The sequence below is a fragment of the Thunnus thynnus genome, chromosome 19 (genome assembly GCF_963924715.1).
Source record: "Thunnus thynnus chromosome 19, fThuThy2.1, whole genome shotgun sequence".
NCBI classification, from domain to species: domain Eukaryota; kingdom Metazoa; phylum Chordata; class Actinopteri; order Scombriformes; family Scombridae; genus Thunnus; species Thunnus thynnus.
This window is the reverse complement of record NC_089535.1, coordinates 17,883,842-17,911,381: the sequence shown is the minus strand read 5'-3', so window position 1 is coordinate 17,911,381 and position 27,540 is coordinate 17,883,842. Positions and strand designations below refer to the sequence as shown.

The 27,540-nt window shown below is 41.9% G+C and overlaps 2 protein-coding genes across 5 annotated transcripts in view; both read left to right on the top strand.

The window, feature by feature from the left end:
- exd3 (exonuclease 3'-5' domain containing 3) overlaps positions 1–16,385 on the top strand; it is a 46,521-nt gene extending 30,136 nt beyond the window's left edge. For all 4 annotated transcript variants that reach the window (XM_067573874.1, XM_067573875.1, XM_067573872.1 and 1 more), the window contains 2 exons: positions 14,587–14,653; positions 14,773–16,385. In XM_067573874.1, the coding sequence (XP_067429975.1) occupies positions 14,587–14,653; positions 14,773–15,152 (447 nt within the window). In that variant the 3' untranslated portion in view covers positions 15,153–16,385. The remainder of the gene's footprint in view (positions 1–14,586; positions 14,654–14,772) is intronic.
- A 6,211-nt stretch (positions 16,386–22,596) lies between these two features.
- nrarpa (NOTCH regulated ankyrin repeat protein a) lies at positions 22,597–27,234 on the top strand. Its single transcript, XM_067574545.1, has 2 exons — positions 22,597–22,775; positions 22,977–27,234. Exon 2 carries the CDS (start codon positions 23,506–23,508, stop codon positions 23,842–23,844), a length of 339 nt encoding a protein of 112 aa, XP_067430646.1. The 5' UTR covers positions 22,597–22,775; positions 22,977–23,505; the 3' UTR covers positions 23,845–27,234.
- Positions 27,235–27,540: the final 306 nt, after the last annotated feature.

Below are 27,540 nucleotides of genomic sequence, written 5' to 3'. Positions count from 1 at the left end.
GGGAATGGTCACAGGCATACCCCCCTCTATCTCCACCCCCAGGGAGCAAAGAGGTAGAAGGCTGGAGAGGTCAGGCTGCTTGGCCTGGGAAAGGCCTGAAAGAGCAAAGGATGAGGGGGGAGCAGTGTAGATAGATAGAGTAGATGGATTGATAGGAATCAGAAAAGAGCAAAAAAAGTACAGAGAAAGGATATGTATCAAATACACAAAGAAAGGGGGTGAAGATGACATAATGAAACTGAAATAAAGTCTGTGTGATGCAGGGATTCATTGTAAAAACATGAAGGAAGAGAGAGTGTTAAAAGAGAAATCAGAAATAGACAGCATCATAGAGGCATAATGTAAGTTTGGGGGAAAGAGGAAGGGAGATAAAATAAGAGTATAAGCCAAGACTTTCCAAGATTTCTTGGACTTCTGAGCTACTGAGAGACACGCAGGATATAAATGGAATGGAAAATTAGACCCACAGTAGGTAAAAAAAAAAAAAAAAAAAAAAAAAAAAAGATGATTATGATGATGCGCAACTTGCGTCTTTTCCCTATTTCCTCCTCCTCCCCTTTCAGGCCAAGGAAAACCAGTGTCTAATGTTTCTCATAGGAACTTCATCCCACCATTTTAACTTGTATCCTGAAGTCTGATGAATGTGTTTGTATGTATGTATTCTTGTGTGTACTCTCTGGAGACTCACAGCATCGCCTATGGACCGAACGCAAATAGACACACTAATATAAGCAGTTTGGATACATAGTTGTTTTATTTCTGATATCTACACAAGGGTTCAAGCTTTGATGGGGTCATTGGAGGGAAACGCATCTCTCATATACATTATCTATTAAAAAAAAGACCAAGCAGTAAGGCTCTAGTACATGCGAATTAAAAAAAAATGGAATGGTTTCCAAAAACAGGTGATCAAATGATGATAATAACAATAATATTAATTCATAAAACAAAGTTACCCAGTGGTTCAGAATGAAAGATAAAGAAAACATGATGATGAACATGAAGAGTGACCACGATTAAAAGATTCACTGTGAAAATTTCTCATCAGTGAAAAGCATTTTAGTGCTTCATTTATGGTGTTTTCCCTGATTTGAGTGTACAGAAGTTTCAGCCTCGTATTGGTCGAAACTAATCTTCACTCTTCTGAGTTGAGTGCCAACCGTGCCAGTCATCTCATTCCTGAATTTCTGTAAATTCTCAGACTGAATACTTGTGTTTGCACATGTGCTCTTAGAGGTGAGTGGTTGCGGGTGTGACTGGGTGTGAGATGGTGTAATATTAGTGTGTTGTTTGGGTGTGGGTGTTTGTGGTTAAGGGTGTAGCCTCTTGCACGGGAAGCTGCTATCTAGTAACTATAGGACTGTTGAAAGTGTGTGTGTGTGTGTGTGTGTGAAGGAGAACTTTCGGCATATCCCACCATCTCAAAGCAAAGCCGCATGTCCAGTAATGAATTAATGTAGCAACTCAAGCCACTCAGCGTCCCCTTTGTTGCCGGTGGAAACCAGAGGTGACTGGAGTGCCTGAGTACCTGTCTGTCTGGATGATCCCATGGACCTCCTATACACACACACACACACACACACACACACACAAAAACACACACACACACAGGCCTCCTTGGACGCAGGGAGCCTTTTCTTTCTTTCTTTCCCTCCATTTTCCTGCTGTCTATTTTGGTCAACTGGTGGCCCGTTCCCACAGTGCTGCTGTTCCCATGGTTATCGCCGTGGAGATAGCGAATGGGGGTTGGGGTGGAGGTGGTGGTGGTGGTGGTGGTGGGCTTGACAGAGAGCGGGAGAGACAGCGTTGCTCTGTTCGAAGAGATAGGGGACTCTGTGGCTGTAGAGGAGGGCGGGGGGTGGGGAGGGGTTGGGGTGGGGGGTGAATGAAGGGTATGGGGTTGAGTGCGTGTATGTGTGTGAGTGTGTGTGATGTGTAGCTCCCATGAACATTACAGGTGGCCCATGAGGATTCACCCATTATGGATTTTTGTTTGATTTTTAATTGGATCTGCCAGTGGGTGATATTCATATCTTCAGTGTCTGTAAAATTGTCATCATGTATGTATTTCAAGGTTTCCATCCAATTAGATGTAGATGATGATGCAGGCTGGCAGATATTAAGATTTTAACATGAGGTCAACATCAACATATATCTTCCTAACCCCATGTGAGACTTTTTTCTGAGGTTAGATGTTACTTCCTGAGATAGAGAACTGAGGTGGGGTGCAAAAAAGAGAGGTGGCAAAGGAAGTAAGAGGGGAAGGGGTAGGAGCCGGGAGCTGGTTAGGGGGGCGAGGGCCAGCGAAAGGAGGGAGCAAGCTAGCAAGGGGAGGGAGGGGTGCGGGTGGGAGTGCGGGGCTCAGAAAGAGGGATGGATTCAGTTCCCACACTTCTAATTACTGTGTCACTGGAGACTGAAAGGGGACTGCCCCTGGCCCTAGGGAATTTGCTGGGGCCGGTCGCAGAGAGGGAGCAGCGGTGGAGGGAGGGAAGGGGACAGCGGAGAGGAGGGGAGGAAGGGTAGAATTAAAGAGGGTGTATGACACAGGAACTCTCTCCATCGTCCTTTCTTTTGGTTTTACCTCATTGCATTCACACTAGAGGTGAACCCCTTCACCGAGAGCCCCCCCCCACCCCCCCTTCCCCTTCCCCTTCCCCTCCTCTACCCGCATACCCCAACCTCTCACCTCCGACCCACTTCTCCTTAACCCTCCCTTACCCTCCTCCACCTCAGTCCTCTCTTTCCCTTCAGCCTTTGTTCACCATCGTGTACTGCTTCCTTTTTTCCCCCACATCCTCCTTTTTTTAACCTCCCCCTCTACCTCTCTGCTTTTCTAATGCTGTGTCCCTCTCCTGTGTCTCCTGTTGACATGAACAAGGCTCCCAGACTCACTTTGAAGTGAGTTTGAACTCTCTCTCTCACACACACACACACACACACACACACACACACACACACACACACACACACACACACACTGATGTCTTATCCTGCATCATTATTGCCACTTAACCCCGAGCCCTTTCCCTCTTTTATTTGCCTTTATCTCACCCTTCCATAGCCTGTCCACTGTGAGTTGTGTGTGTGCTGATAATATATATGATGACTCTCGGACATATAGTGTGTGTGTGTCTGTCTGCAGTGGACCTACAGACATAATGATGTTGCTATCTTGCTCAGCATCTCTCTCCATTGTCTCACAGACCAGTTGGTCATTTGTGGTCCCAATAAAATCCCATCTAAACACAGCTCACTATCATTTGCTTTGTGATAAACACCAGCTTTTTGAGTGTGCCCAGACATATGGTTTCTTCTTGAACCCATTTGCTGGTCAGCTGAGGTACTGATCAAAATGAAATATAGTGGGTTTGGATGTGAGTTTAGTGTGGAACTTCAACAATTGTTTGTTTTGGACATTAACGCTATTAAAAAAAAAAAGTAATATAAGATCAACATTTGTCAGGTTTTTGCTCAGTTGTGTTTTGGTCACAGGAACTATGATAGCGATTCTTCTCCAGATGGCAAGAGCAGACCGAGCAAAGTAGAATCCACACTCAGTCCAGTCGACTCCCAGCACATCAACTCTCGTAACCAGAGATGATACCTCGTCAACAAACACAAGCGGAGAACGTAGACCAGTTTGCACCAGAGTCATTTTCAGTCTGTCCCTCTCGTAGATGAATTCACTATGAGATAGCCGTATTAATCGAATTATTTCAATATATCACCCAGCCCAAGGTCTGTGTGTACTACATTGATTATCTGCATACATCAATGTGCTCATACGTACTTATCGGCACAAACTGTACAGGCTGACAAACAGAGGGTCTGTGGAAGATGACAAAATTTACATCACACAGACCCTTGCATCCACACAGATGCTCGGGCTGTTGTTGCTGTGTCGGAAATGTATATCTACAAGATGATGCAATAAATGCCCATACAAAAGGATACAATTATCAACTTGGGTACTATATAAATAAAAGGCATAAAAAAATAAAGCAGCCAACGATCATGTGATTCTGGCCAGCAGTGTATGCCTCAAGCCCCAGAATTTCCCAGAATGTCTGCCACCAAAAAGCTTGTTCACAGCTGGCAAAGTCTGCTACATTCAGGTAGCTTTAACCTGTTGCACTCGTTTGTAAGGAATCAGTGAAGGCAGGAGAAAGCAGAAAAGCCAAAGGTAGCCTATGTGCTGAAACAATGCAGCAGATCATCATCAACTTGCATAAAAAACCTTGCAGACCAACAATTGCAAAAGCACTCAAAAAGTAGTGCTAGGTGAAGTACTGACCACATTGTTGACGGCAGTTTGTAAGTCTCCTACGCAGATGATCTAAGGGCGTTTTCACACCTATAGTCCGTTTGGTGTCAAAGGGCAAAATTTCAAGCAAATCAACAAAAGCCATGTGGGAGCTGTCACTCTGTTTATGAGTCAGAACTGGCATTTCTCCGTAATCGTGGTCATCGTTTGGGCCATATACCAAAATCAAAAATCACTTCAATTTTTATTAAAAATGTTTGGATGTTAAGGGACAGAGTGAACTCAGCAGCCACACATGTCTCCGTTCTCTGTTTCTCTGTTTAGTGTCTTCAGGTTAGGCTAACCCATTGTTGCTACCTTTGGAGCTAACCCCCTTCACTTTTCCAGCACTTGGCGAAATAACAGACGTGACTTTTCGTGGTCTTGAGAAGCTGCAGTATTTATTAACCGTTACACTGTAGCCTGTACTGTACTTTCACTGCCAGGCTGACAACTTATTGCTAACCTTTTCCTCTGCTGCGCTCGCATTCACCATCACTTTTCTGCCGTGCAGAAAAACAGAGCTTTACACGTTGCACAGCGATTATTCGACCAATCAGAATTTGGTCAGACGAGAGCATATCGACCAACTAATCCACCAGGAGACTACAGCCCTGGTATTGAGCACATAACACACACACACACACACACACACACACACACACACACACACACACACACACACACACACACAGTGCAGCTGCCTATGGGAGTTGGTTTAATCAAAAAAAAATGCACAATGCTTCCTGCATTTGGGTCAGAGCGAGGTCAGATCACATTCATACCACAAAAGAACTGTACCAGAGTTCGTTTGTAACTGGATTGAGACCACCTCTTCAACAAGATCTCGATCCGGTTGTTTTGATCCGAGTGCGATTGCTTTGTTCACACCAAACGAACAGCACCAAGGGGGTAAACGCTCCAGGGTTCATGTCAACTGAACCAAACAAGCCAGGTGTGAAAACGCCCTCAGTAAGTTTTCACCAGCTGTCTTAACTTTGTGGTCTTTTCTTAAACCCTGTTGTGACAGCAGATGATCGACCACTAAGGAACTCCCTCATCTGGTTACGCAAGCGTTCAACTTTCAAATCAGCGGACACGCAGGTAGTTATGTAAAGTGAATTGCTGGTACCCCACCCTGACATTGACACCTTGTTGGTTAAAAAGTCATGTGGGAGAGGCATCTCCTCTCTGTTCTCTCCCAGCTCTGCAGAACAGAGCAGCAGCAGCAGCAGCAGCAGCAGCCACCGCCAGCGCCACCACCGTCAATATTTACAGTCCTGGATGAATCACTGTGCATTACAATAACATTCCCTGCGTGCCTGCGTGCCTCTACATCAGGAAGAGAAAAAAAGGAAAAGTGAGAGAAGGGGTGAAGAGGGGTGCCGGAGGGTGAAATATGCGCCAGCAGCGATAAACATTGAGCGAAGGAATCTGCCGGTGGCTCTCCCATGACGGGGCTGGCTGTCTGTCTGTGTGTGTGTGTGTGTGCGCAGATGTAGTTCAGGTTGATGGATTCAGGTAGAGTGGGTTGAATTTCAGTTTGGAGTGTGTGGGTGTAGTGACAGTTTGAGAACTGTTAGCGCATGTCGAGGAAAGCTGTGGATGTCGTAACAAAATCGGGTTGAATGGGTGCAGTGAAGGCATGGGAAAAATGAACATATTTATACAGCTTTAGTGTGTAAGCGTGTGTAAATGTCTGACTGTACATAGACAAATGGGGGAAAAACATTGGGAGCGCCAGGTCTGTCTCAAAAAGACAAATGTTAACTGGCAGTTGCGCTGATGCTCTATATTTGAGAGAGCCAGTTGTCTTTATTGCACAGCACCACAAAACTTGTCAGACAGAGTTTCCCCAGCCTTGTGCAGTCAAGCATGTGGAGTTTTCTCAGTTTAACCTTGTTGTAAATAGGTTGTGATAACAAATAAGAGTATTGTTTTGTTTCATGTATTAATCTACAAGCAAGGATTAAACCAGAGCGTGTTTGATTGGAGCTTCTTCTTACAGTTGGAACAGTTGAACTTGCCGACTCGCTACTGTTTCATTAACTTCAGTAACTCAGTGCAATCTGTCATTGAGGATTTATTTCAATGTTTTGTTTTGGGTTTTTTTTTTAAAAAGTAAAGCTTGTTCTGACTATTGACTGCAGCATTTGCTAGTAGAATTTAAACAGTTCTTTAAACTTTTCAGCAGGACACTACACATAAGACATCACAAAAAGCAGTTTCTCCCTTATCAATGATATCCACCACCACGTTCTTCTAATGTCATCATCTCAACATCTTTTTATCCGTAATCCTGGAATGCCTGGAAGAATCTCTCTGCCGTTTGACCCCCCATGACAATTGTCATGTCTCGCCACTTGACTGGCTTCTATCTCTAAAGCTTGTGATGTTTATCTCTTAAGAAGTGGTGCACAATATAACCAGAAATATGAAACAAGCAATATTACATTGTTTTAAAAGAAAATTACCACCAATGCCTTGATTAAGGTAGTGAACAGCAATACATACAGATGAGCAAGATTACGTTGTAGGGCTGTATGTGGTTTTGAATAATGCCTGAAAAAGAATCCGACAGTTTTGCTTTCTCATCAGATCAGATGATCTTAACAATTGAGATATTATGAAACCTACACATCTAGGAACTGAAAATTGGCAGGTTTTCAAATGGTATTAACATTTGGTCGAATGGTTCGTCATGAACCAGCTACCAGAAGTGCTCCGCCGTCATGTTTACAGGTTAAACTTCTTAATCACAGAGCAACTTTCAGTTGCGATAACACAGAACTGGCTTGGGAATTAACTAATACTACAGTTGGCAAACACAATAGGCCAAGTGTTTGATGTCAGTTGTCGCACAGTGCATTGCCCCTCTAACATAGTTTAGTTTGGTTAATTTTTTACCCATAATTATAAAAAGCAACATATGAATAGAGGCTGGCTGGCAGTTTAATCCAGCTTTTTATGTTTTTGAGATGAGATGTTTTTTATCCCTCTTCAAAACCGATTGCCCAGTGAGCAGCATTGTCAACGGACCTTTTCAGCACGTTGTTTTCCTGAGCTGTTTGGCTTAGACCGGTCCCAGCTATCTGGCGTCTGAGGAGAGAGAGAGAAGAAAAAAAAGAGAGTGCTTGGAGAAGGAGAGAAAGAAAGAGGTTAGAGGTGAGAGACAACCAGAGAGAAGGAGCGAGGGAGATTGAAGGGAACACTGGAAGGGGGTAGATGGAGCTTCAAGCAAGACATAGAACAAGAGAGAAGACATAGGTTCAATTGGAGAGAAGGAGAGATAGAGGTTGAGGTTGAAGGTTGAGTGGGTAAAAAACAGAATGAACTGACTGTGCCAAGCCAAGGGAAAGCATTAGTGCTATTTGTGTGACGGCTAGACTGTTATCTGCTAGACTCTAGACTATTATCTTCTTCATTACCCCTTTTTAGTGAGCTCCAATAAAAAGGGACTAGGGAGCAAAGGAGGGAGGGAAGAAAAAGGCAGAAATGTTGAGGCCAAGTAGAGGGTGAGAAAACGGTTGAAAATGGAAAACAATGTTGGCGAGAGAGAGAAACAAAAAGAGATTGTGCAAGAGTTAAAGCGATTGAGGAAGAGGGGCTAAACAAGCAATACATACAATTAAAAAGGTTTCTTAATGTATTCTGAAGGGTAGAAACATGAAATCATAATTGTGGCTACTGATCTGATACAGTCTCAATCACAGACTCATTACATCAATGAAATATTAATGGTAAACAATGCAATGATCTCATCAATATAACACATTCATGTAATGTTACATACCTACGTTTTATCATCATACAGCATATCATCTTTAACATAACATAATATAGTAACTAAAATATAATATAAGATACGTTACATTTTGGGTCAATAAATACAAAACTAGAGTCAACCACATATGAAAAAGGACAAATATACAATAGATTTGATAAACGTTTATAGCACCTTTTTCAAAAAAGAAGTAAATGTTGTAGAAAAAAGTAAGAAAATATATTCAAATATGTCCAATATATATATATAGATATATATTTAGAGAGAGAGAGAGAGAGAGAGAGAGAGACGTTATTATAAGCATCTCTCCAGGCTTATTCCGTAGATGCTACAATGATTGAGTGAGAAGAGATAAAAGCATTAACAGGTTTCTCATGGATGAAAGGCTGCTCATTTCTTTTTAATTACGGCTGAGTGAGTTCCTTATTAATGGACATGATAGCCTAAAGGCAAGGGATGTTGGATGAAGTAAACACCCCCTCAACCTGTCAAGAATCGACTGAGCAAAATGAGCAATGAAGAAGTCCTGAAAAAATAAAGCGGTTACATTTAGAATAACACATCTGTCTTTGCTGACTCGAAAAGACGTTCACCGGGTTTGTAATATCCTTTTTTATGCATGCCGATCTCCAGTTTGTCGGCATAAACGACTGCAACAGCAGACTTTCGCTGTCATAGCAACAGCCACATGATTCGCACTCCTGGGAAAATCAGGAAGGAACTAACGTGACTTCTATAATTTGTGCTTCATGCAGGTGAAATGAGTGGGTGCAACATGAGTCAGGGAAGGGCGTGTGTATATGTGTGTGAGTGAGTTGCTCGTGAGTTTTTACACCTTTTTCATGGCTGTGCAGTATGCCTGCGACTGCCTGCGCGTATGTTTGTATGTGTGTGTGTGTGTGTGTGAGTGTGTGTGTGTGTGAAGTGAGTCAGAGGAAGGTGTGTGTGATGTCAAGCCCAGACAGGCTCTGCTGTGGTCCAAGTTCAGGTTGCTGTCAGGTGGTAGTGGTTAGTTAACAGAACTGGTAATTACCTCAGACTGTCGGGCTGAGACACTGGCCAGATACCCTCAGGATACTGTGGGAAAGTACATTTAGTAGGTCCTCAGTATTTCCCTCACGTTCCTGCTGCAGTAGAAAACTGACCCATCTCTAGGTGTTAAGATATATGTATATATATATATATGTACAGTAAGAATTTATTTAGAAGATCTACTCAATAACTTCATAAACTAGCAAAGTCAGCTAATAAACAGCATCACATTTTAAAGACTAATAGCAAAATATTAAGAGAGTTTTGTGCATAGCTACAGACTTTGTTTCAAAATTGAAATCATTGTCATATTGCGCTCACCATGTGTTGACTTCATGTTTTCAGTTATGAAAATGACACAATGATGACATGCTGTTGGAAAACTTTATTTTCAGCTATTTTTTGTACAGCCCTTTAATTCCATTACATGATGCACTTTTATTCGTTTAATCACTTTTTGAGTAGTGTGTCCGTACAGCCCATCTGAATTTACTAAGCAATTTGCTTATTATTTCGTTCACAGCATGAGAGGATTGGTTGTAATTTCACCGTAATTTGGATGCATTTTATAATCTGATGGTGTGTTGTAACAAATGTAAAAAAAAAAATGTCTTTTGCCTTTTAACTAGTTAAAAAAAAAAAAGTATGTGATTTAATCAATAAAATCAAGGTATTTATGACTTTCAGTAACTGTTTAATCAGTGAGAAGAATTTTGTGACTAGACTTCCCGTCTTTTTGTCACCGGTATCACATTGCAGACTGGTGATTAGTATTCAGCCTTTATTTTCCACTAAAAGATAACAACTGATTTAATGATTAACGCTGATATGATGTCAGCGTTTTCAGTGGAAGAGGGCTAAATGAAGTGCAATGTTTCCACTCCTTTCCTCCTTCCTTCTGTCCAGCCAAAAAAAATTAAATCAGGTCACTTTTCCGCAGTTTGCATCCGTCAGTAAAAATCATTGCGGTTGGAATGTATCCAAATCACCTAGCATGACCTTAGAGCAGTGTGGGAAAGCAGAGAAAAAGGTCAACGCTTTCGGCCTGTTAGCTTCTCCTTAGTCATCATTTCTATGGTAGCATGAAGCTGCTTTTTCCAATTCAGCATGCCGTCCCACTTTCATTGGACCTGGATGACTTCACAGTGGCAACAAAATTTTATGTCCGCCCAACAGAATGACAGGGAACCAGAGATGGCAGAATGTACCAGACATGGGATGATGGGAGCGAACAATGAATCTCTGGTCTTGTATGTTTTATTTTTTTTATTTTTCCTTGGAAGGGATGCTGTAGTTTCTAGAAAAGATGTTCTTTTCGTATAAACTGTATATATGTTTTAGACCACAGCAACCTTGGACAGTGGAATTAAGTATTTTTAACCTTTTACTTGGACTTGAAATTCACACTGAGAATGAAAAGACAACATTTTCAAAGGGAAACGATGGTGCACGTCTTGCTCGCATCTTTGCGCTTCTTCTCTCCGGTTCCCACGCTGCCCCTTACCTGACTTACCACAATTTGAATCAAATCATCAGTGCCCAATTGGCTGCTCAGACCATGTGACCTACATCGGCCCTAAAAGCACCGCCTTTTTAGATTGGTCTAGGATTTTTCCCATGGGAGCTGCCTACGGAGCCGGTGCAGTGCGAGTGTGTGTGTGTGTGTGTGTGTTTGAGCATGTTAGGGAAAAATCTCCCTCCCTCACTCTTTTCCCCTCCCTCCTCTCCACTATCCCCCTTTCTCTCCCCTTTTTTTCCACCACCTCCCATCCTTTGAAACACAGTATCACACTTTAGATAGCCCTTGTTGTCACGGCAAGGAGCATTCTTTCTCTGGCATGGCCACACGGAGTGTGAGAATGCTGGAGGTTCCCTGAAAAACACAGAAAGAACAAAAGACAGAAAGAGTAAGAAAATGCAGCAATGTACCAAGAACCCAAAACTTTGTAGAGTTAAATAAAAGTAGTTTTGTTTGCAGGTTTAATTTTTGGTGGCTCTTTTGATCTTAAGGCCCATCTGTGGCTGTACATTGTATGGATAAGACTGCAAGAAGGCCTGCATGAACCCGGCAACAAAATCTTATCTGCCATTTTTGCAAAGCCTGTGCAAGTTTCCTCACCGCGGCTTCGTCAGTATGACCAGTATGTGTCATATGGAGGAGCGTGTTAGTTGCGGTGAGAGGTGACATGTTGGTAAAATCCGAAACATGCACCCTGAAGGACAGATTTTTTTTTTTTTTTAAACGCAATCAATAACACGGCATTGTTTACTCGTGGCAGTCAAGTTCTATATAAACTTCAAAAAGTTCAGCTGACCGACCTGCGCAGACCGAAGCCACATGCCGTGCTTCTTGATGATCACAAACATGCCATTTTGCCTGTGCAAACATGCCAACTTTAAATTGGTTCGACGATGCTGTCATTCAAATGCTCTCTGTGTCTCGGGATGTGCTAGGAGCTGCAGAGGAGGCTCCTGAGGACTTTGGTGTTTGTGCTTCTCGTGCTCTTCATAACATGGGTGCCTGAAAATTCTAGTGTTGCTGCGGAGAAACCCAGTCTTCATATACTTCAGCAAGCCAAAAACAGAAAAAAAAAATGCCACCAAAATCATCCGGTCTGACCCTGTTTCAAAGCTTAGATGGAGGCACTGAGCTACCATCTGTATTCATTCAAACAGAAGGCGCCACAAGACCTCACCACTTGAAATGAGCTCATTTTGACATGTCCATTTCCATAAGGACCCTTAACGCACATGCATATGTTCTATCTGCAAATCTATTAATATCACTATCACGTATTAATATCACAGCGACATGTGTCATAACGTCATATCTAAATTTAACTAATTTCACTTTCAACCCACTTATTTGTTTAATAGATCTCTGCAGGATCTTTGCATTTGTACCTAGCTGTGTTTGGATTAATCATAGAATTATTTCCATCCAGGTTGCGTGTGTGTGAGACGGTGTGCGTGTGTGCCTGCCTGTCTGTGGCTTAGTCTTGAGAGTTCAGAGCAGGTTCTGGCTTGCTCAACTCTGGGAAACTTTGAGCTGAGCAAATAGCTGGGTCTGTTTTCCTGGCTGCCGCAGAGCTCGTATGTGTGAGCCATGTGTATGCGCTGCGAGCATTTGTATGCATGCGGTTTATGCGCACTGTAGTGTAGCCTGTGCGAATTGTAAAGTGTTTTGTCTGTGTGGGGAATTTGTGCATGTGTGTGTATGCATGTTATGTGTGTGTGTGTGTGTGTGTGTTTAAGGAGGAATACAAAGAGGAGAATACAGAATGTACTGACGGAGAGACGAGCTTCATTCCCACAGACAGGACAGGAGATGACACCTCTGCTATTCCCACACCTCCACTGTCTAGTCGCTTTCTCCTGTCCTGACCTCAGTTACCACAGAGGCAAACACAGCTCTGCATAAGCACACAGAGGATAGGACATACTTTTGCGTCGGGTGGGTGCTCCTGATTTGCAGTCTTCATTAAATCCCCCCCCCCTCCCCCTCAAAAGAGAGACAAACTGGCTTTAAGTAAGCTTCCCTAGATAGTGAAGGATCTTGCTTTTTGAGGTCTTAGAGTGTCGTTTGATTTACAGCCCATCTCTAAGTGGAATGTTGTTTGCTGGGTGGAGCTCAGGTGTGTTGACAAGGCTTTTAGCACTGACATGCTGTCAGGACGGCTCACAGACGAGTGCGTGTGAGCATGTAAGGGGCCGGCAAACAAGAGGTCACTAATGTCCTACCAGGTTAGACCTTTACCATGGAGAGGGATAGGACAGCACGGACATGTGAACGTTACTGAGGCGTAAACACCGTCTCTACACACACACACACACACTCACACACTGATCTGATCTCTCTCTAACACTTAGCCCCTTTCACACCAAAGCAACAACCTGGGAAAAAAATGTCTGTTTGCCATCGGTGTGAATGGGCCATTACAGGTTATCAGGCTCTGCGACCCCGCTCTAGACCTGCTTTTAACACAAGTCTTTTTGACTTCAACAGGTGAACTCTGGTCAGGTTACCATAGAGTTACTATAGTAAACTTATTTCTTACACATTGCTGCTATACTATATGACTGAGAGGGGTAAAAGTCACTCTCTACTCTAATAGAAGTAAGGGGTCAGTAAACTTCAAGTGTATGGGGCTGCGTCCAACATTTTTTCGTAACTTTCCGAATCTGACGAGCATGCTCACGTCACACAGTGGTCCTGTTCACACCTGGTATTAACATGCATCTCGGGTCACAAGTGGACAGCTCTAAGTACGTCGGTTCACACCTGGCATTAGAGTACGTCCGGAGTGACCACTTGTGATCTGATCTCACTTCCCTGCTCTAAATGCAAATAAACACATACATCATTTCTGTTTGCAAAGACTAAATATATTGTTTGTATCTGCACCTACTGTGCCTAGTTTGCTGGAAATTAAAAGAAGTTTGTTAGAAATTGCCCAGTTGCAATATGAATCATCCAGTTTCCATTGTACTGAGTCTCACAAATGGAAATCACACAGCGTGTTTTGTGCGTAAACCAGCCATGCGAATCCATTTTGCCTGTTGTTGTGGTTTTTTGTGGTCGTTTTACACTTTAACATGATTCCGTTGGCGTGTGAATGAGTATATACGTCTGCCAACACAGAGGATGTCAGTTAAGTAGGTGGTCCTTCAACGTGACATAGGACACATTTGCATGCACTGCTGAAAGAATGTGGTCATATGTAGTCCAGACCACATCTGAATGTGGTCTGAGCAATCGGATCTCAATGCTTCTCGGGTACATTCACACCTGTACTTATACTCTATACTTAGAGCTCTCCACATGTGATCGGATCACCCGAGACACATTTTAGTGCCAGGTGCGAACAGAGCTGGTGATTGATTCATGTGTGCAGGGGCGTGACAGTTGGCAGGGTTTGAACTTCTCTCAAGCTCCTTCTTCTGTCACTTTTTGTATGAGTGCAATGGAAATAGTTCTTTGTCAAAACAGAAGTACAAAATGTGTCACAAATTTAAAATGAACGCATTTGTTTTTCTTTAGCTAAACCTAAATTTTCTCAGGCACAAGCACATGCGCACTGGAATTCTTGTCCAGTTCACTCAGTCAGGTTAAAAAAAAAAGAAACATTTACAATAAATTAAATTAGATTTAAAAAGTGAGGTATTTACAGCAGTACAACAGCACTTTTAAAGTACTGGAGCAGCAGTTATAGTGAAATACTGAAAGCAGATATTATACATTAAGAAAAAAAGAATATTGCACTGTCAAGGTATGGATATAAAGAGAGGAGGAGAAGAGAGCTAAATTATGGGGAAAACACCATGGCGACTAACTACATAAAAAAAAGTTTATTTTCATTCTTTCTTTTTTTTTTTTTTCCTCAACATATTTTTGTCGAATGAAAGAGCTCTTGAAAACTTTTCTTTCAACCCTGCTAATGACTGTTTTCATCTTTCTGCCCAGGCGTGTAACAGTGATCAGTATGTTGCGGTGCCCAGAGAGGACATGGTCAGGATGCTTAAACAGAAAGGTCAGTCAAATATGAATACAATATATATAACAATGTACCTACATGCTATTACTTCTGCTGTAGCAAGTTGTTCTGTTTTTCAGGAATTAAGCCACAAAATTGTCTTGTTTTGTTTGAAGGATTTCTGCAGGACCAGGATACCGACCACACACAACAGAAATCCCATCAACAGGAAGAGGAGAAGCTTGACGACATCCTGACCCCCGCTGAGACCTCTGAACTCCCCAGGTATGCCCTTCAGTGTCGCTGGGCCTCCCTCTCAGAGCTGGACCCCGACACCCTGACCTTTCCCGGGGGGGCGGCCATACAGCTTCACAACGTGCCCCCCGCCCTCCTGTCGAGGATACCGCTCTTCTATGTCTGCACCAGATGTGGCAAGGTGTTCTGGGAAGGCTCCCACTTCGGCCGTGTCCTCTCCATGTTTCAGGAAGTCTTGCACCTAACAGACGAGGACTCCGAACCAGCCGCGGCGCCCGTTTCAGCGGCACAGCGGAACTGACTGATGTCGAGCTACTGCAGTTAAACTGACCCTCAAAAAAAAACATGGATATTTTACACATTGAGCCAGCTGTCATGAAATCCATTTAAATTGTCTGTTACAGAACACACACTTACATTTTGCCTAATTCTAAATCAGTGTGATAAAATACAGACTGTGGATTCAGGCTGGCATTACAATTTCAAGAAGTTTCAACTTCAAATTTGTTTTGCATGAAATAATACATAAAAAATTAGGAGACAATTTTATTATTTGACAGCTATACTAAAAAACAAAGATATGGTGACAAAGCTTTATTTTCTCATCTTTTGTCATCCAAAAGCTCTTTTCAGGTGTATACATTTTCAACGGTTTTAAACTTTTTGTGTGTGTTAAACACATTTTAATTTCAGTGAACCAAAGGCAGGTCATGCTGTGATCGCGTTTTGACATTTTTGTTGTTGACTGTATTCATTGTTATACTGTGGCATTTTTTTAATGGTGATTGTAATGACGTCATTTGAATTGCAATAACTTTATCAAGAGCTCAAGAGCACCTTGACTCAACAGGGAATCATATAATCAAATTATAACGCACAGTAAGTAAGTTTATGCATCAGTGTTTCAGGTTTGTTCCATTTAACTCTTTCAGGGGTCAAATTCAGTAAGTTTTCTGTAAACTTTTTTTTTTTTATTGCCTTGCTTTAAATGTAAATTTAAGTCACAACCGGACGCACTTTCTCTGCGTTTTTAGCAGTCTGTGGTACTGTATATTTTCATTCTCTGTGAATACATTTGTATAATGTTTAGTCACATGATTTAGCTGGAAACTAAATATGTTAATACATTTTTTTTTTCATTTAGTAATCTGTGGAAAGTTGTTATTGTATTCTGTCAGTTATTTCTACTTTTTGATGTGTTTTCAGAAATGAAAAAAACAGATGGTGTAGCAGCAAGAGGGGGCAGATTGATGAGATCATCTAAGCTTCACTGATGTCTGTCAGGTGTAACACTAACAGCGTGGGGGGGGGGGGTTTCCTGCCCTGAGGCTTGAGAGCAGACGGGTCACAGAGTAACCCAACACATACTGCCTGAATCCCTTCATATTTTCTCATACCGTCCTTTCCAACCTCCTCTCCTCTGTTCACAAATCCCACTTTGGCTTTATGTGTTTTCAGAACACAGGATTGCCCAAAAAGGTTTTAAAAGATCTACTGTGGAAAATTCTGTAATTAAACAAGATTTCCTTGTGTTTTTCTGGACAAGTACATACTATGCATCACACTGTAAGGCTGCGAGTTAAATCTAAGAAGTCTTAACTGTTGGCAGATGTGCTTTTTATTTCTCTGATCACTTAACTTGCAACAAAAAAAGCCACAATGATTTCCAAAGATGGGTCATACTGTGAATCACTGAGGTAAATGTGTTTTTTCAGTGACTGAATCACAACAGCTGCAGTGGGAAGTCAAGAGATTTGAAAGCTTTTCTAAGGAACACGCAGACAGTCTAACGATGATTATTATGTCGTCATTTCACAAACACTGAGCCGCTGTCTCTCGTTTCTGTTTAAAAAGAAACAAGAAAAAAAAAGTGGAAAATACAAATAACTTTGGAAGGAGTTTTAATCCCAACTAGTGTCCCTTCCTTTCCATCAATCAAAGTCATTTTCATCATCACATGTGTGAGTGACAGGTCAGGACCTCTACATGTGTGTCACATAACACCATATTACCAATTGCATAACTTAAAGGGCTTAGCGGCCTTTGTTGCAGTAAGTAATGTTACACCATCTATTATACAGTTATCTGTCGGGACATTATAAGTATTGTCACCTCTGAAGAATAACGTTACTAAAGTGGGTGTCCATGGCTGTGAATGTGAAGTTCATTGTTCATTGTTGGGAGTGCTGGGGGAGCCTCGGTACTCCGGATCTGAACCTGCTGCTCCCGTGTGGGAAATCAGACATCTAGGTTACCACTCCGACAAGAAACTGACTTAGACAAAAGGAGATCATGTGGATTCCTTCTGTCTCAGACATGACTTACAAGTTCTCAGGTAGAGCATCCTGTGATGATATAATACATTTATTAGTTCTATTCTGGTGTTTTAATTTAAGATATTTGGGGTACTCCTGCTGTAAATATTAAATTTGCTGCTTCATTTTTACAAACTATCTTATTAGAAGCATTGTTACCACTTTCTAATAAAGCAACCTTTTTATGCTACAACTAATACAATTATTAATGGTTAATAAACCATTTACTTCACATTATAGTTAAGTTATAAGCCATAAGAACAACTTTTGGGTTGCCAGTTTGTGACGTCTTTGGTGTATTCCCTCCTCCAGTGTGACACTTCAAATGTTCATAGGTCAATAATTAAGTGTTATCAAAATAATCCAAGTCTTTAGTTCTAAATATTAATAAGTTGTCAATAAATGGATTATAGTTGAGATTTCTCTGCAAAATCTTTTTGTTGGAATTTGAAATAAAGTGGAGATGTGGGCAAACTGGAGGAGGATAAACACCAGCTAAAAGTGTTTTTCTCAACGTGGACACCCAAACGTTTTATGGTTTATAACTGTTTTATAAAAGATTAGTTAATAATTTATAAAACATTTATCATACAACAATAAATCCTTTATAATAGGTGTCTTATTGGACAGTATTACTGGAGTATCATCTGGTTTTTATAGTGATGCCAAAAACATTTAAATATCTTACTTTGCCTACTGAATCACAGTTTAAGTCCATGTGGAAATATTCTGTTCTTATTCATTCATCCATTCATTCAGTCATTCATTCATTCATGCATTTAGTTCGGGGAAACAGTTTTCCAACTATTATTTTATCTCAAATTAGACTTTCAGGTGTGGAAAAAAAGGTTGATGATTATCAGGGTTGCATGACTAATCTTTCCAGCAGAAGATGGTCGTTGAGATCAGTCTGGAGGAGAGACTATAGCCTGATCTTGTCTGCGGAACGTGACATTATTTAAAAAAAAAAAAAAACCCAAAAAACCCCAACTATATCCGCAAAATGAGGGTTGATCAAAACGCTTACTTTTTTGGTTACCTCTAATAACGCAGTTGTATATATTATGACCCAATTTTTCCTCAAACATACATCCTGGAATACCACAAAAAAAAAAAAAATCTTGGCACGTTGCCATGCGCTTTTTAAAAGCAGACTGTATAATAAGTACTGTAACTTCAAGCTGCTATTTTTTATTACTATGATGAATGAAGTCGACACCCTAGCTCCCAAATAAGCCCTTCTCTGTGTGTCTTGTCCCGTCCTTGTCCGGGTGGTCGCAGCCCCTGCCTCTCTGCAGAGCGCAAGCTTTCTGCTGCAGCACCGTGTTATTTGATCCTTGCTCTTTCTTTGCTGGGAAGAAAAGCTCGCCTCTTTCCCACGCTCCGAGGACACGTGGTGCCCGGAATGAATTGGATTCAGAAGACCCTCCCTCCCGGTAAAACGTCATCTCTCTCTCTCTCTCTCTCCCTCTCTCTCTCTCTCTCTGACTCTCTCTCTCTCTCTCTCTCTCTCTCTCTCTGAGTTGAGTTCAGCATGCTTTCTGGCAAGAATGTTCAATAACAATGTTGCCAAAGCGTCCTGATGAAAAAAAAACCCCGACATTTCTACGTGACAGTTTTACATTTATTCTCCCTCTTGTTTTTCCTATCTGGGCTCTCCTCTTCAGCGACATGCGTGCGCACAACATCCCGGGACGGGAGGCTCCTCCCGTCTCGTCTGGCCCCAGCTGCCCCGGGTCTCGGCGCCAAACCTCGGCCCTGCGCACCGAGCTGCCCCGATCTATCCGGCGGTCCGTTTACAAGGCAGCCACACATCACTGCACTGCACGCACGACTCTGGGTTCTTTCTCTGTCGCTGGAAAAAAACACGTCTTGTTTATCAACACAGCAATAGAACAGAGATATGGCTGCACAAATAGAACCAGAATAGACCTGTATTATCTTTCTCATGACTATTTAGGAGTTTAAGGAGGATTTGCCTCACCGAAGCCTCTGTGCCAGCGAAACCTGACCATCCTCACTTAAGGATGACTTAAAAGATTATTATTGGCGTGCGCTTTTACGCACGCATGGAACACCTTTTTGGTCACTTTAAACTGAATTTTAGCCCTTTCTGTTCTTTCCCAATTATATAGTTCTTTACATACGTAGTGTGAAAATAATTGGGGCTTAAAGAGAAATCGAATGATTGTTTAAAAACAGTGTTTTATATGTATTTGAACAAGTATACCTATTGTATCTGATTTTGGCTGCTTCCCAAAGAAACATTACCAAGACAGACTGCAGGAGCAAAGTGGTGGGGGGCAATGAGAGGAGAGCAAATGCCACAGAGTTTGGGGGAGAAACTCATCCAATCGGAGAAACTTTTGGCTCCTGCGGTCTGTGCAAATGTTTTCCAAGTGTCCAGACGCACTGCAGCCAAAGTTCTGATAGCGGACAGATGTTCCTGATTTTCCAGAAGATGTTTTGCACCATTCGCTAACCCTACGAAGAAAAAAACCACACATACACATCTATAAACATAATCAAAACGTATACTGATCCTAAAATTACCAAAAAAAGAGTAACCACAACCTGAAAGTTAAATGCTTATGTGCCTATGGGGGTCAATGCTGTGCCATATGACGAATGTAGAGACGAACACACATCTGTTTAGATGTGGTGAGTACCTAGACCTTTTAATGCATTAAAAGGGTCTGCATTAGGTTCTCACCACATTTCTATGAATGAGTCAGAGCCACAGTCTTTGTTTTCGAGCATTTGCAGCTGTGAGCCACTTGTTGCAGAGGAACAAACAGAAAATAGTCGGCACAGATGCGAACAGTCACCTGCAGATGCACCTAAAAGTATCCAAAACAGATGAATCACAGTTACCCCCCCCAAAAAACACTTTGACCTAAGGTTCATCCTGTATTCTCACACGAGCAGGTCATAAAGTCAAAGATCTTCCTTTCGACAAAGTTATGAAACATATCTAAGCTTTCACCATGGTTACATTTAATGTGTTTCTGATTGTCTGACAGTGAAATTATAATGTGTATTTTAACACCTTTAAACATAGTCAAGGTCAACAGATAAACCATGTTTTAGATTGGTGTGCATGGGGTGTTACTACGGATAACCATAGCAACAGTACTTTCTACCTATCGCTTCACTCACTGGTGAAACTAACTTTACCACAGACATCACACATTTGCCCTAAAGGGCAACATACCACACTCTCTATCTTTAAACTTCACAAAAGTGCGTTTGTTAAGCAGCCATGGTTTAAACTTTAATAATGCACTCGACTCACCTTATAGCCCTTTTAACCCAGTGATCAATCTAATTAGTAAGTAACTCTGAGGTGTTCAGATATGGACAAATAATGAACGAGGTGGAGGTGACTGTTATTTTCTATACTGGAACACTTCAGAGTGCATTATCGCGCTTATACCATTACCACTGAAAAAATAGGAGGTTGTTATATCATTTTTTAAAGTTATGGTTAAGTTAGTTTCTGTAGTAATGTACCATAATGCATAAATAGTGTCCCTATGGTTTGTGGCTCACTAAACCGACTTCTGCGCCGATTTAGACCTGGTTGAGCTGTGTTTCGGGTAGCCCAATTTACGACTTACACTGACACCTGCTATAGCTCTAACTATTATCTTGTTGCATTAATAATGTGCCAATGTAGAAGATAATGAACATGGCTCTTCCTCATCATGCATTTTCTCGAGTCCCTGTAGATGACACACTGTTCCTAATTATCACAGACTGTTATCTATCAGAAATAAATCGGATTAATATTTTTCATACTTTCTTTTGAATGAAATAATCGGGCTGTGACCTATTATGTTTGGATGTGACTCTCCCACATTGACGCACAGACGCAGGCAGATGCAGCCACAGACGTGCGCCAAATGTACAGTTCAGAGTGTGGGAAAAAGAGGACAGTGTGAAAGCCGCCAACCCATCAGAGCGGAGAGCGGTTTAAAGTGTTACACAGATGAGACGAAGTATGGGTACACCAAACGGAGCAAACGGTCCAAGGGAGGTTATTTACCTAGTGTGGTTTCCACATATTTCTCTCTCTTTCCTTGTGTCTATCCATCTCGGGCACTTTCACATACATTCTTTCTGTCTAACTGTTTCTATCTACCAATATCTATCACCACCACCTTCCCACTCACATAGGCACAAACACACACACACACACACACACACACACACAGGCGCCCAGTTCCCACGGTGGTGGGGGCAGCTGAGCGGCGTGTCAATCTGCGCGCAGCGTCACCTCTTTTCACTTGCAGAAAGGAAGTAGCGCAGGGCTTTTGTTATTTTGAAGTCCCACCGTCTAGTCATTTAAAAACAACCGGAATATATCCGCAGTTTATGATTTAAGCAGCCACCTATAATCTCCTCCTCAGAGGTGTTTTTTTTATTATGAGGTCTGAGGTTCTTTAGTTTACTGTCGTTACCATTTGGTTCAGAGGCAGCAATCACTATCCTGAAAGATCACACGGGTTTAAATGTTTAGTGTCAGTATTGAAAACAAGAATAAAAAAACTCTTCCTGCTTTAAAACTTAGCCTGTGCTAAACAACATATCTCTTTACAACAGGTGCTCGTATTTGATTTAATTTCATATTTGTGCATAATTCAACTGAGATGTTCACTGGCGGTCCGTTCATTTCAGGGTGACACTGCAGAGAAAGTTGGGCCACCGGTTAACTACAGCAACACATAGCTGTAAAGCACATCTTCCCCTGGATAGTATGTCATTATCAACACCTTTTCAGCCCCCATTTAACATGAAAGGGCTTTAATGAGTCCAGATACTCTCTTACTCAAAAAAAAAGAAGTCTTGAACTTTTTTTTTGACTATTAGTTCACAAGCCAATTGTGGCTTTTTTTTCCTTTTAAGAAGATGAAATCAGGAGTGACTGAAGTGCTTTTCCAACTTTTATCTGTAGTGAGAGTCAAATAAAGCAGCATAATGAATGTCACATCATTCTAATTATCTCACAAACTGTGTTTTCAGAGAGAACTTCTTCTTAGGTTCAGTAGCTTTTTCGCTTTGCATAAATAAAATCCTCACTGATGCTGTTTAGTCATTTACATCCCTGTCAATGAGACTTGATTGACTTTTTGTTTCAAGTTCCTGCTGATGATAATCCAGTGGATGATCCTTTACAGCGTGCCCCCTTTCTCAGCGGTTTACAGCTCTGGCAGCACCGTGCCTCTGGCTTTCAGTCCGCTTCCTGGGGTCAGCTACAGGAGATCGGATATAGAGCTCACCATAATATTGCTGCGGGCGGCTTGTTTAATATCTCTGCAGCAACATTTGGCTCCCCCCTTAGGTAGACCACGCCCCCTCCCTGCACATTCACAGCGCCCTGGTCCCTCCTCCTCACCGAGCCGGCAGCCTATAACCTCCCCGGGTTTCCGCCCATTCCTCCACAGTTGATTCTTTGGGAAGGTATTGTCATGCAAATAAAGGACGCGTAAAATATTCCCCCAGAGCGCAGCGCAGGGCAGAGACTCGGACCGCGCGGAGGACACAGACCGGGCCACACGGTGGATTTCTATCATTTTCGTCGCTACGGACCCGTCCATTTGTCAGAGGTAAGTCACAAATCTGCAGCGGATTACATTTCCAGACATATTTAGTGGCAAATGTATCCGTGCGTAAACGTGTGCGCACGGAAGTCTCATCTCTCACTCTTGGATGTGGCGGAATGTGGGGGTCCCTGTCGCAATCTGTTGGTGAGGAATCGGGATTCATGCGGACTTCTCTTGTCTTTTTTTTTTTGTTGTCTTTCTCAGACCCCCCTGGCCACATGAACAGCGACATATAACCAGGACGTGTAGCCAGGAAACAGGTCAAGGAAAACCTGCGGGGATCCAGCAACGAGGAGGCTGCCCTGTGGAGATAGTGCTCAAAACTTCTAACTTCCCCAAGTGAAGTCGGAGGTGTCTCTCTTCTCCATCCCCTGCTTTAGGCTACCTGCTGCTGCTACAGAGGGGAAACTACATCTAGAGACCCCTGGATTGCTTGAGAGCACCCTTTATGTTTTAGGGATTTTAGGATCTCTCAAATATTAACATTTTTGCACACCAAGTGTGTTATTTCCTCTCTTGTCCTTTTTGGGATATATACAGTTATCTTTTTTTCTGTTTTAGTACTTTAAAGTGCCTTAATAACTGGTTATAATCCAGTGTAACTGTGGCATTGTTACCAGACCAGAGACGCTCAACAGGGAGAAGACGATTATTATCAGCTTTAGAACCCAGGCAGGATTATTGGTCCCTCCACCCCCCACCCCTCACCACCACCCTCCAGCGAGCTGCAACCATGAGCCAGGCGGATGTGTCGACTTGCTCCGCGCCGCAGAGGGTTTTCCAGGAGGCGGTGAAGAAGGGCAACACCAAGGAGCTGCACTCGTTGCTGCAGAACATGACAAACTGCGAGTTCAACGTCAACTCCTTTGGGCCAGAAGGACAGACGGCTCTCCACCAGTCCGTCATTGACGGGAACTTGGAGCTGGTAAAACTGCTGGTGAAGTTTGGTGCAGATATCCGGCTGGCCAACAGGGAAGGGTGGAGCGCTTTACACATCGCCGCCTTCGGGGGCCACCAAGACATTGTGCTATACCTCATCACCAAGGCCAAGTACTCCTCTGGCGCCCGGTGATCTGTCTCTGCTGTCAGGTAAAAAAAAAAAAAAAAAAAAGAAAAAAAGAAAAGAGAAATAACAAAACAACAACAAGAAGTAGAACATAAAACTGCAACACACGGGAAAGCCAGGCTCTTGTAAAAGCAAAAAAATAAATAAAAAATTAAAAAAAACCTGCCATTATCTACATAGTTGTGCCAAATTATATGAAAAGGAAATAAAAAATAGACCTGCACAATAATCTTCCCTCACTGTAAACCAAACGGGGCCCTCTCTGCACTCCTGAGTGAAACACCACATGGTTCACACACCAAGGGCTTCAACACGAATCTTTTAACAAAAGAAAACGCCATTTCGGTGAGTTTGTTGGTACTAAAGCTTTCCTCTTGAATGTGTATACTAGATCGTGTCGTCCACTATAAAAGAAGCCGGTCTTTGTGCATCAGATGTGTGTGTGTGTTTGGACTCCAGAGTGCAGATGGCCCAGTTTTTTTTTTCTATACATGACCTCCCATCCTCAGTATAGTTGAATAGTTTCTTTGTGGGAGGGGGCGCAGATTTGACCTGTTGCTCCTCATTGTTAAAACCCTTTTTTTAAGTTATTTTATATGAAACACGGCACTTGATGCTACATGGCTGCATGCTGGAATATCTGAAAGGGAAGACACATGAACAAGAGAAGAAGGGTTGCCCTCTGTTGGCTACCAGAGGTCTGTTTCTTTTTTAAAAATTAATTGATTTTTTTTTTTTTTTTAACTCAAAGAGCGGCATTATGGCTATCCAACACGCTTTTCAGATGTGTAATCATTATGTAACAACAAATGGCTTCATCAATGTTGTGAAGTACTGTACACAATAGCTTTACTTTGTTTCTGTTTTTTTTTTTTTAAGAAAAAAAAAAAGAGACAGTAGCTGAATGCGCTCTGCAGATCTTGCCATGCTGGCGTCCAACTTTTTCAGGCCAGTGCGACCACTTTGCCAATGGTCATTGTGTTACTAAAACCGCTGCTTTCGCTTTGTATCAAAAAAAGTCGCATTTGGAATTCACTTTATAATCTCCTTTCAGTATTTTATTAACATCCTAGTCATCACTGTGAAAGCAGGCTGGGTTTTTTTTTTGTATTTATGAAGGTACATTGAGAAGATGCATTTTTAAATATGTTGTGGTTCTTCTTCTTCTTCTTCTTCTTCTTCTTCTTTTTTTTTTTTTTAAATCTATAAGTGTAAGAATATCTAGGGTGACGCAAGCTGCTTCAGACTCGTAGTATAAACTGTCCCGTGTGGAGGTAAACCATCCCAGAAACCCCTCTGTTACAGCCTGTTGACCCTGACGAGGACTTTCCCCCTCTCTCTCCCTCTCTCACTCTGTCTCTCTCTCTCTCTCTCTCTCCCATCAAAGGACTTTGTTTGGTTGCCTTTTGCCAGCTACCTCGACTATTAAGTATTCTCAAGTTGTTCAGCTCTCTCACCACTCTGCCACGTTGTTTGGAGTCTGAAGAGATTCACAGTTTGTCTGTGGTCATCTACATGCCAGTATGTTTTTGTTTTTTGTTTTGCTATGTAGCCTAACAGACAGATGGATGGACTTCACTCAGAAGATGCAATGAACCCCCACCCCCCACCACCCCCCATTCCTGCATCCTCAGTCGGGACAGTTTATTTTACACTACAACCAAACCAATTCTGACAAGCATCATTTTGCCTTTCTGAAAGGGAGTCTGTGGTTCTGTCTGTCTGTCTTTTTCTCTGTCTCTCTCTCTCTCTCACACACACACACACACACACATACACTGCCATTGTTGCATGTTTTCCCTATAAACCTCCAATTTTCTCTTTCTCTCTCTGTCTTCATCAGCCTGTTTTTGTTTTTCTATTTTTCCAGTCATACAAAAAAAAAAAAATGGAATTGTATCGCATGACTTGTAAATGCAGGGAGTTTTATTGCACAAAATATGCGGAGCCTTGTGCGCCCCCAGTGTTTGTACGGGGTAACTGCAGGAGCCAAGGCTTTGGAATAGTTACTACTACTGAGCAGGACCCTATTACTGTTGGACGATGAAGACTTTAAAAACAACAACACATGACTATTGCAGGATGACACAAGAAAAGGAAAAAAAAAATTGGTTTCATAAACTTGCCTGCTGCATTTTGAAAGTCATGGCACCCTAACATTTGTATCAATGCTGCTTGTATGTTTCTTTTTTTTTTTTTTTTTTTTTTTTAAATTTTTTTTATTAATGTTGATGTTATTTTTTTTTAAAGCCTACTGCTCAAATGGCCAACAGTTGTATAGAAGCTTCACAGCAGCACTGGTTCACCTCATGAGAAGCTGATGAGAAAGCTTTTTTTTTTTTTTTTAAAGATTTGAAGTGTGTGCATGTGTGTGTGTGTGTGTGTGTGTGTGTGTGTGCTTCTCATGAGGCCCCCCTGTGTTGCTGCGTTAAACAGTCACCCAGACTGATAAACTTCCCATTTTTAAAAACCTGGAACAACCACAAGTAACTTAAGCGATAGATCCACTACATCAAGGTATAGATTGGTATCAGGCAACAAATGAAATATGCATCGCTTGTCTTAAACTTGATGTTTTTTTTCTTTTTCTTTTTTTTTTTTGTTTTGTTTGTTTGAATATTGCACTGATGACTGTTGTTGAAAAGTTGGCTTTTATGTGTCAACATTTTAATTTTTTCTGAATAGAAAAAAATCAAACACAACAAAATACTATTGTATAAATATATGCTCCAGGTGATAATGTCCTAATGTGTGTGTTACTTTGTGGAAAAAACATGATGTTTTTTTGAACAAAGATGCGTGTATCTCTGTGATTGGGTGTATGTATATATACATATGGATATATATATCGACGCTGATGATGATGATGATGATGATGATGATGATGATATCTTGGGGCACTTTCTTTTCTGAAGTGCTGTCTTCCTGTTTTTTTGTTGAAAGGGGAATAATACATTTGATGGTAAGATCATTGTAACATGATTAAAAATTGCACGGTTGTGTGGTTGTTTGGCTTACCAGGGTCATAACATTTATGACGTAAGGAGCCAGCCGCCGGATTGGTGTATACATGAGTGAGATGATTTTTAAAAAACAAAAACAAAAAAAACACAAAAAAGAAAAAAGTGCTGACTTCTTTGGACCAAGTTGTGTTTCTGGTCTTGCTTCATTTCAAGCAAGAGGAAACAGCTGATTTTTTCATGAGTGATGCAGATGTTCCATCATGTTTGGTTTTTCTTTTTGTTTGTTTGTTTGTGTTTGTATCCTTTTTATTTTTTTGAACGTTTGTAACACTGTGATGATGACGTGATGTCATGTGGAGATGAGTGCTGTATTATTTTTGTACGTTTGTGTACAAGCCAGTAAAGAAATCATTAAACTCAAAAATTCTCTGTGTATGCATACATTTCTTCCTCATCTCTCAAGCAAAAGTTAGGTGTTTCTCTGGCTCAACCCCCCCCCCCCTTCCTCACCCCTCCTCTCCTGCATTTTTCATAGAAAAGGTTGGTTTGGGAAACACCCCCCTCCACCCCCACCCTCCCCTCTCTCTCTCTCCCTCTCTCTCTCTCTTTTCCCTCCCTGTCTTCCAAGCCGGGCCCAGCCCAGATCCCCATTCTCTCCTTTTGTCATTCATCTGGCCTCATCCTTTCACTGCCGGGATAAAAGAGCCCAGTGCATTGTGGGTAGGCTCGGTTTAAAGAA

Excerpts from the sequence above, each read along its gene's own strand:
- nrarpa (XM_067574545.1), top strand. The coding sequence starts at position 23,506 with ATGAGCCAGGCGGATGTGTCGACTTGCTCCGCGCCGCAGAGGGTTTTC.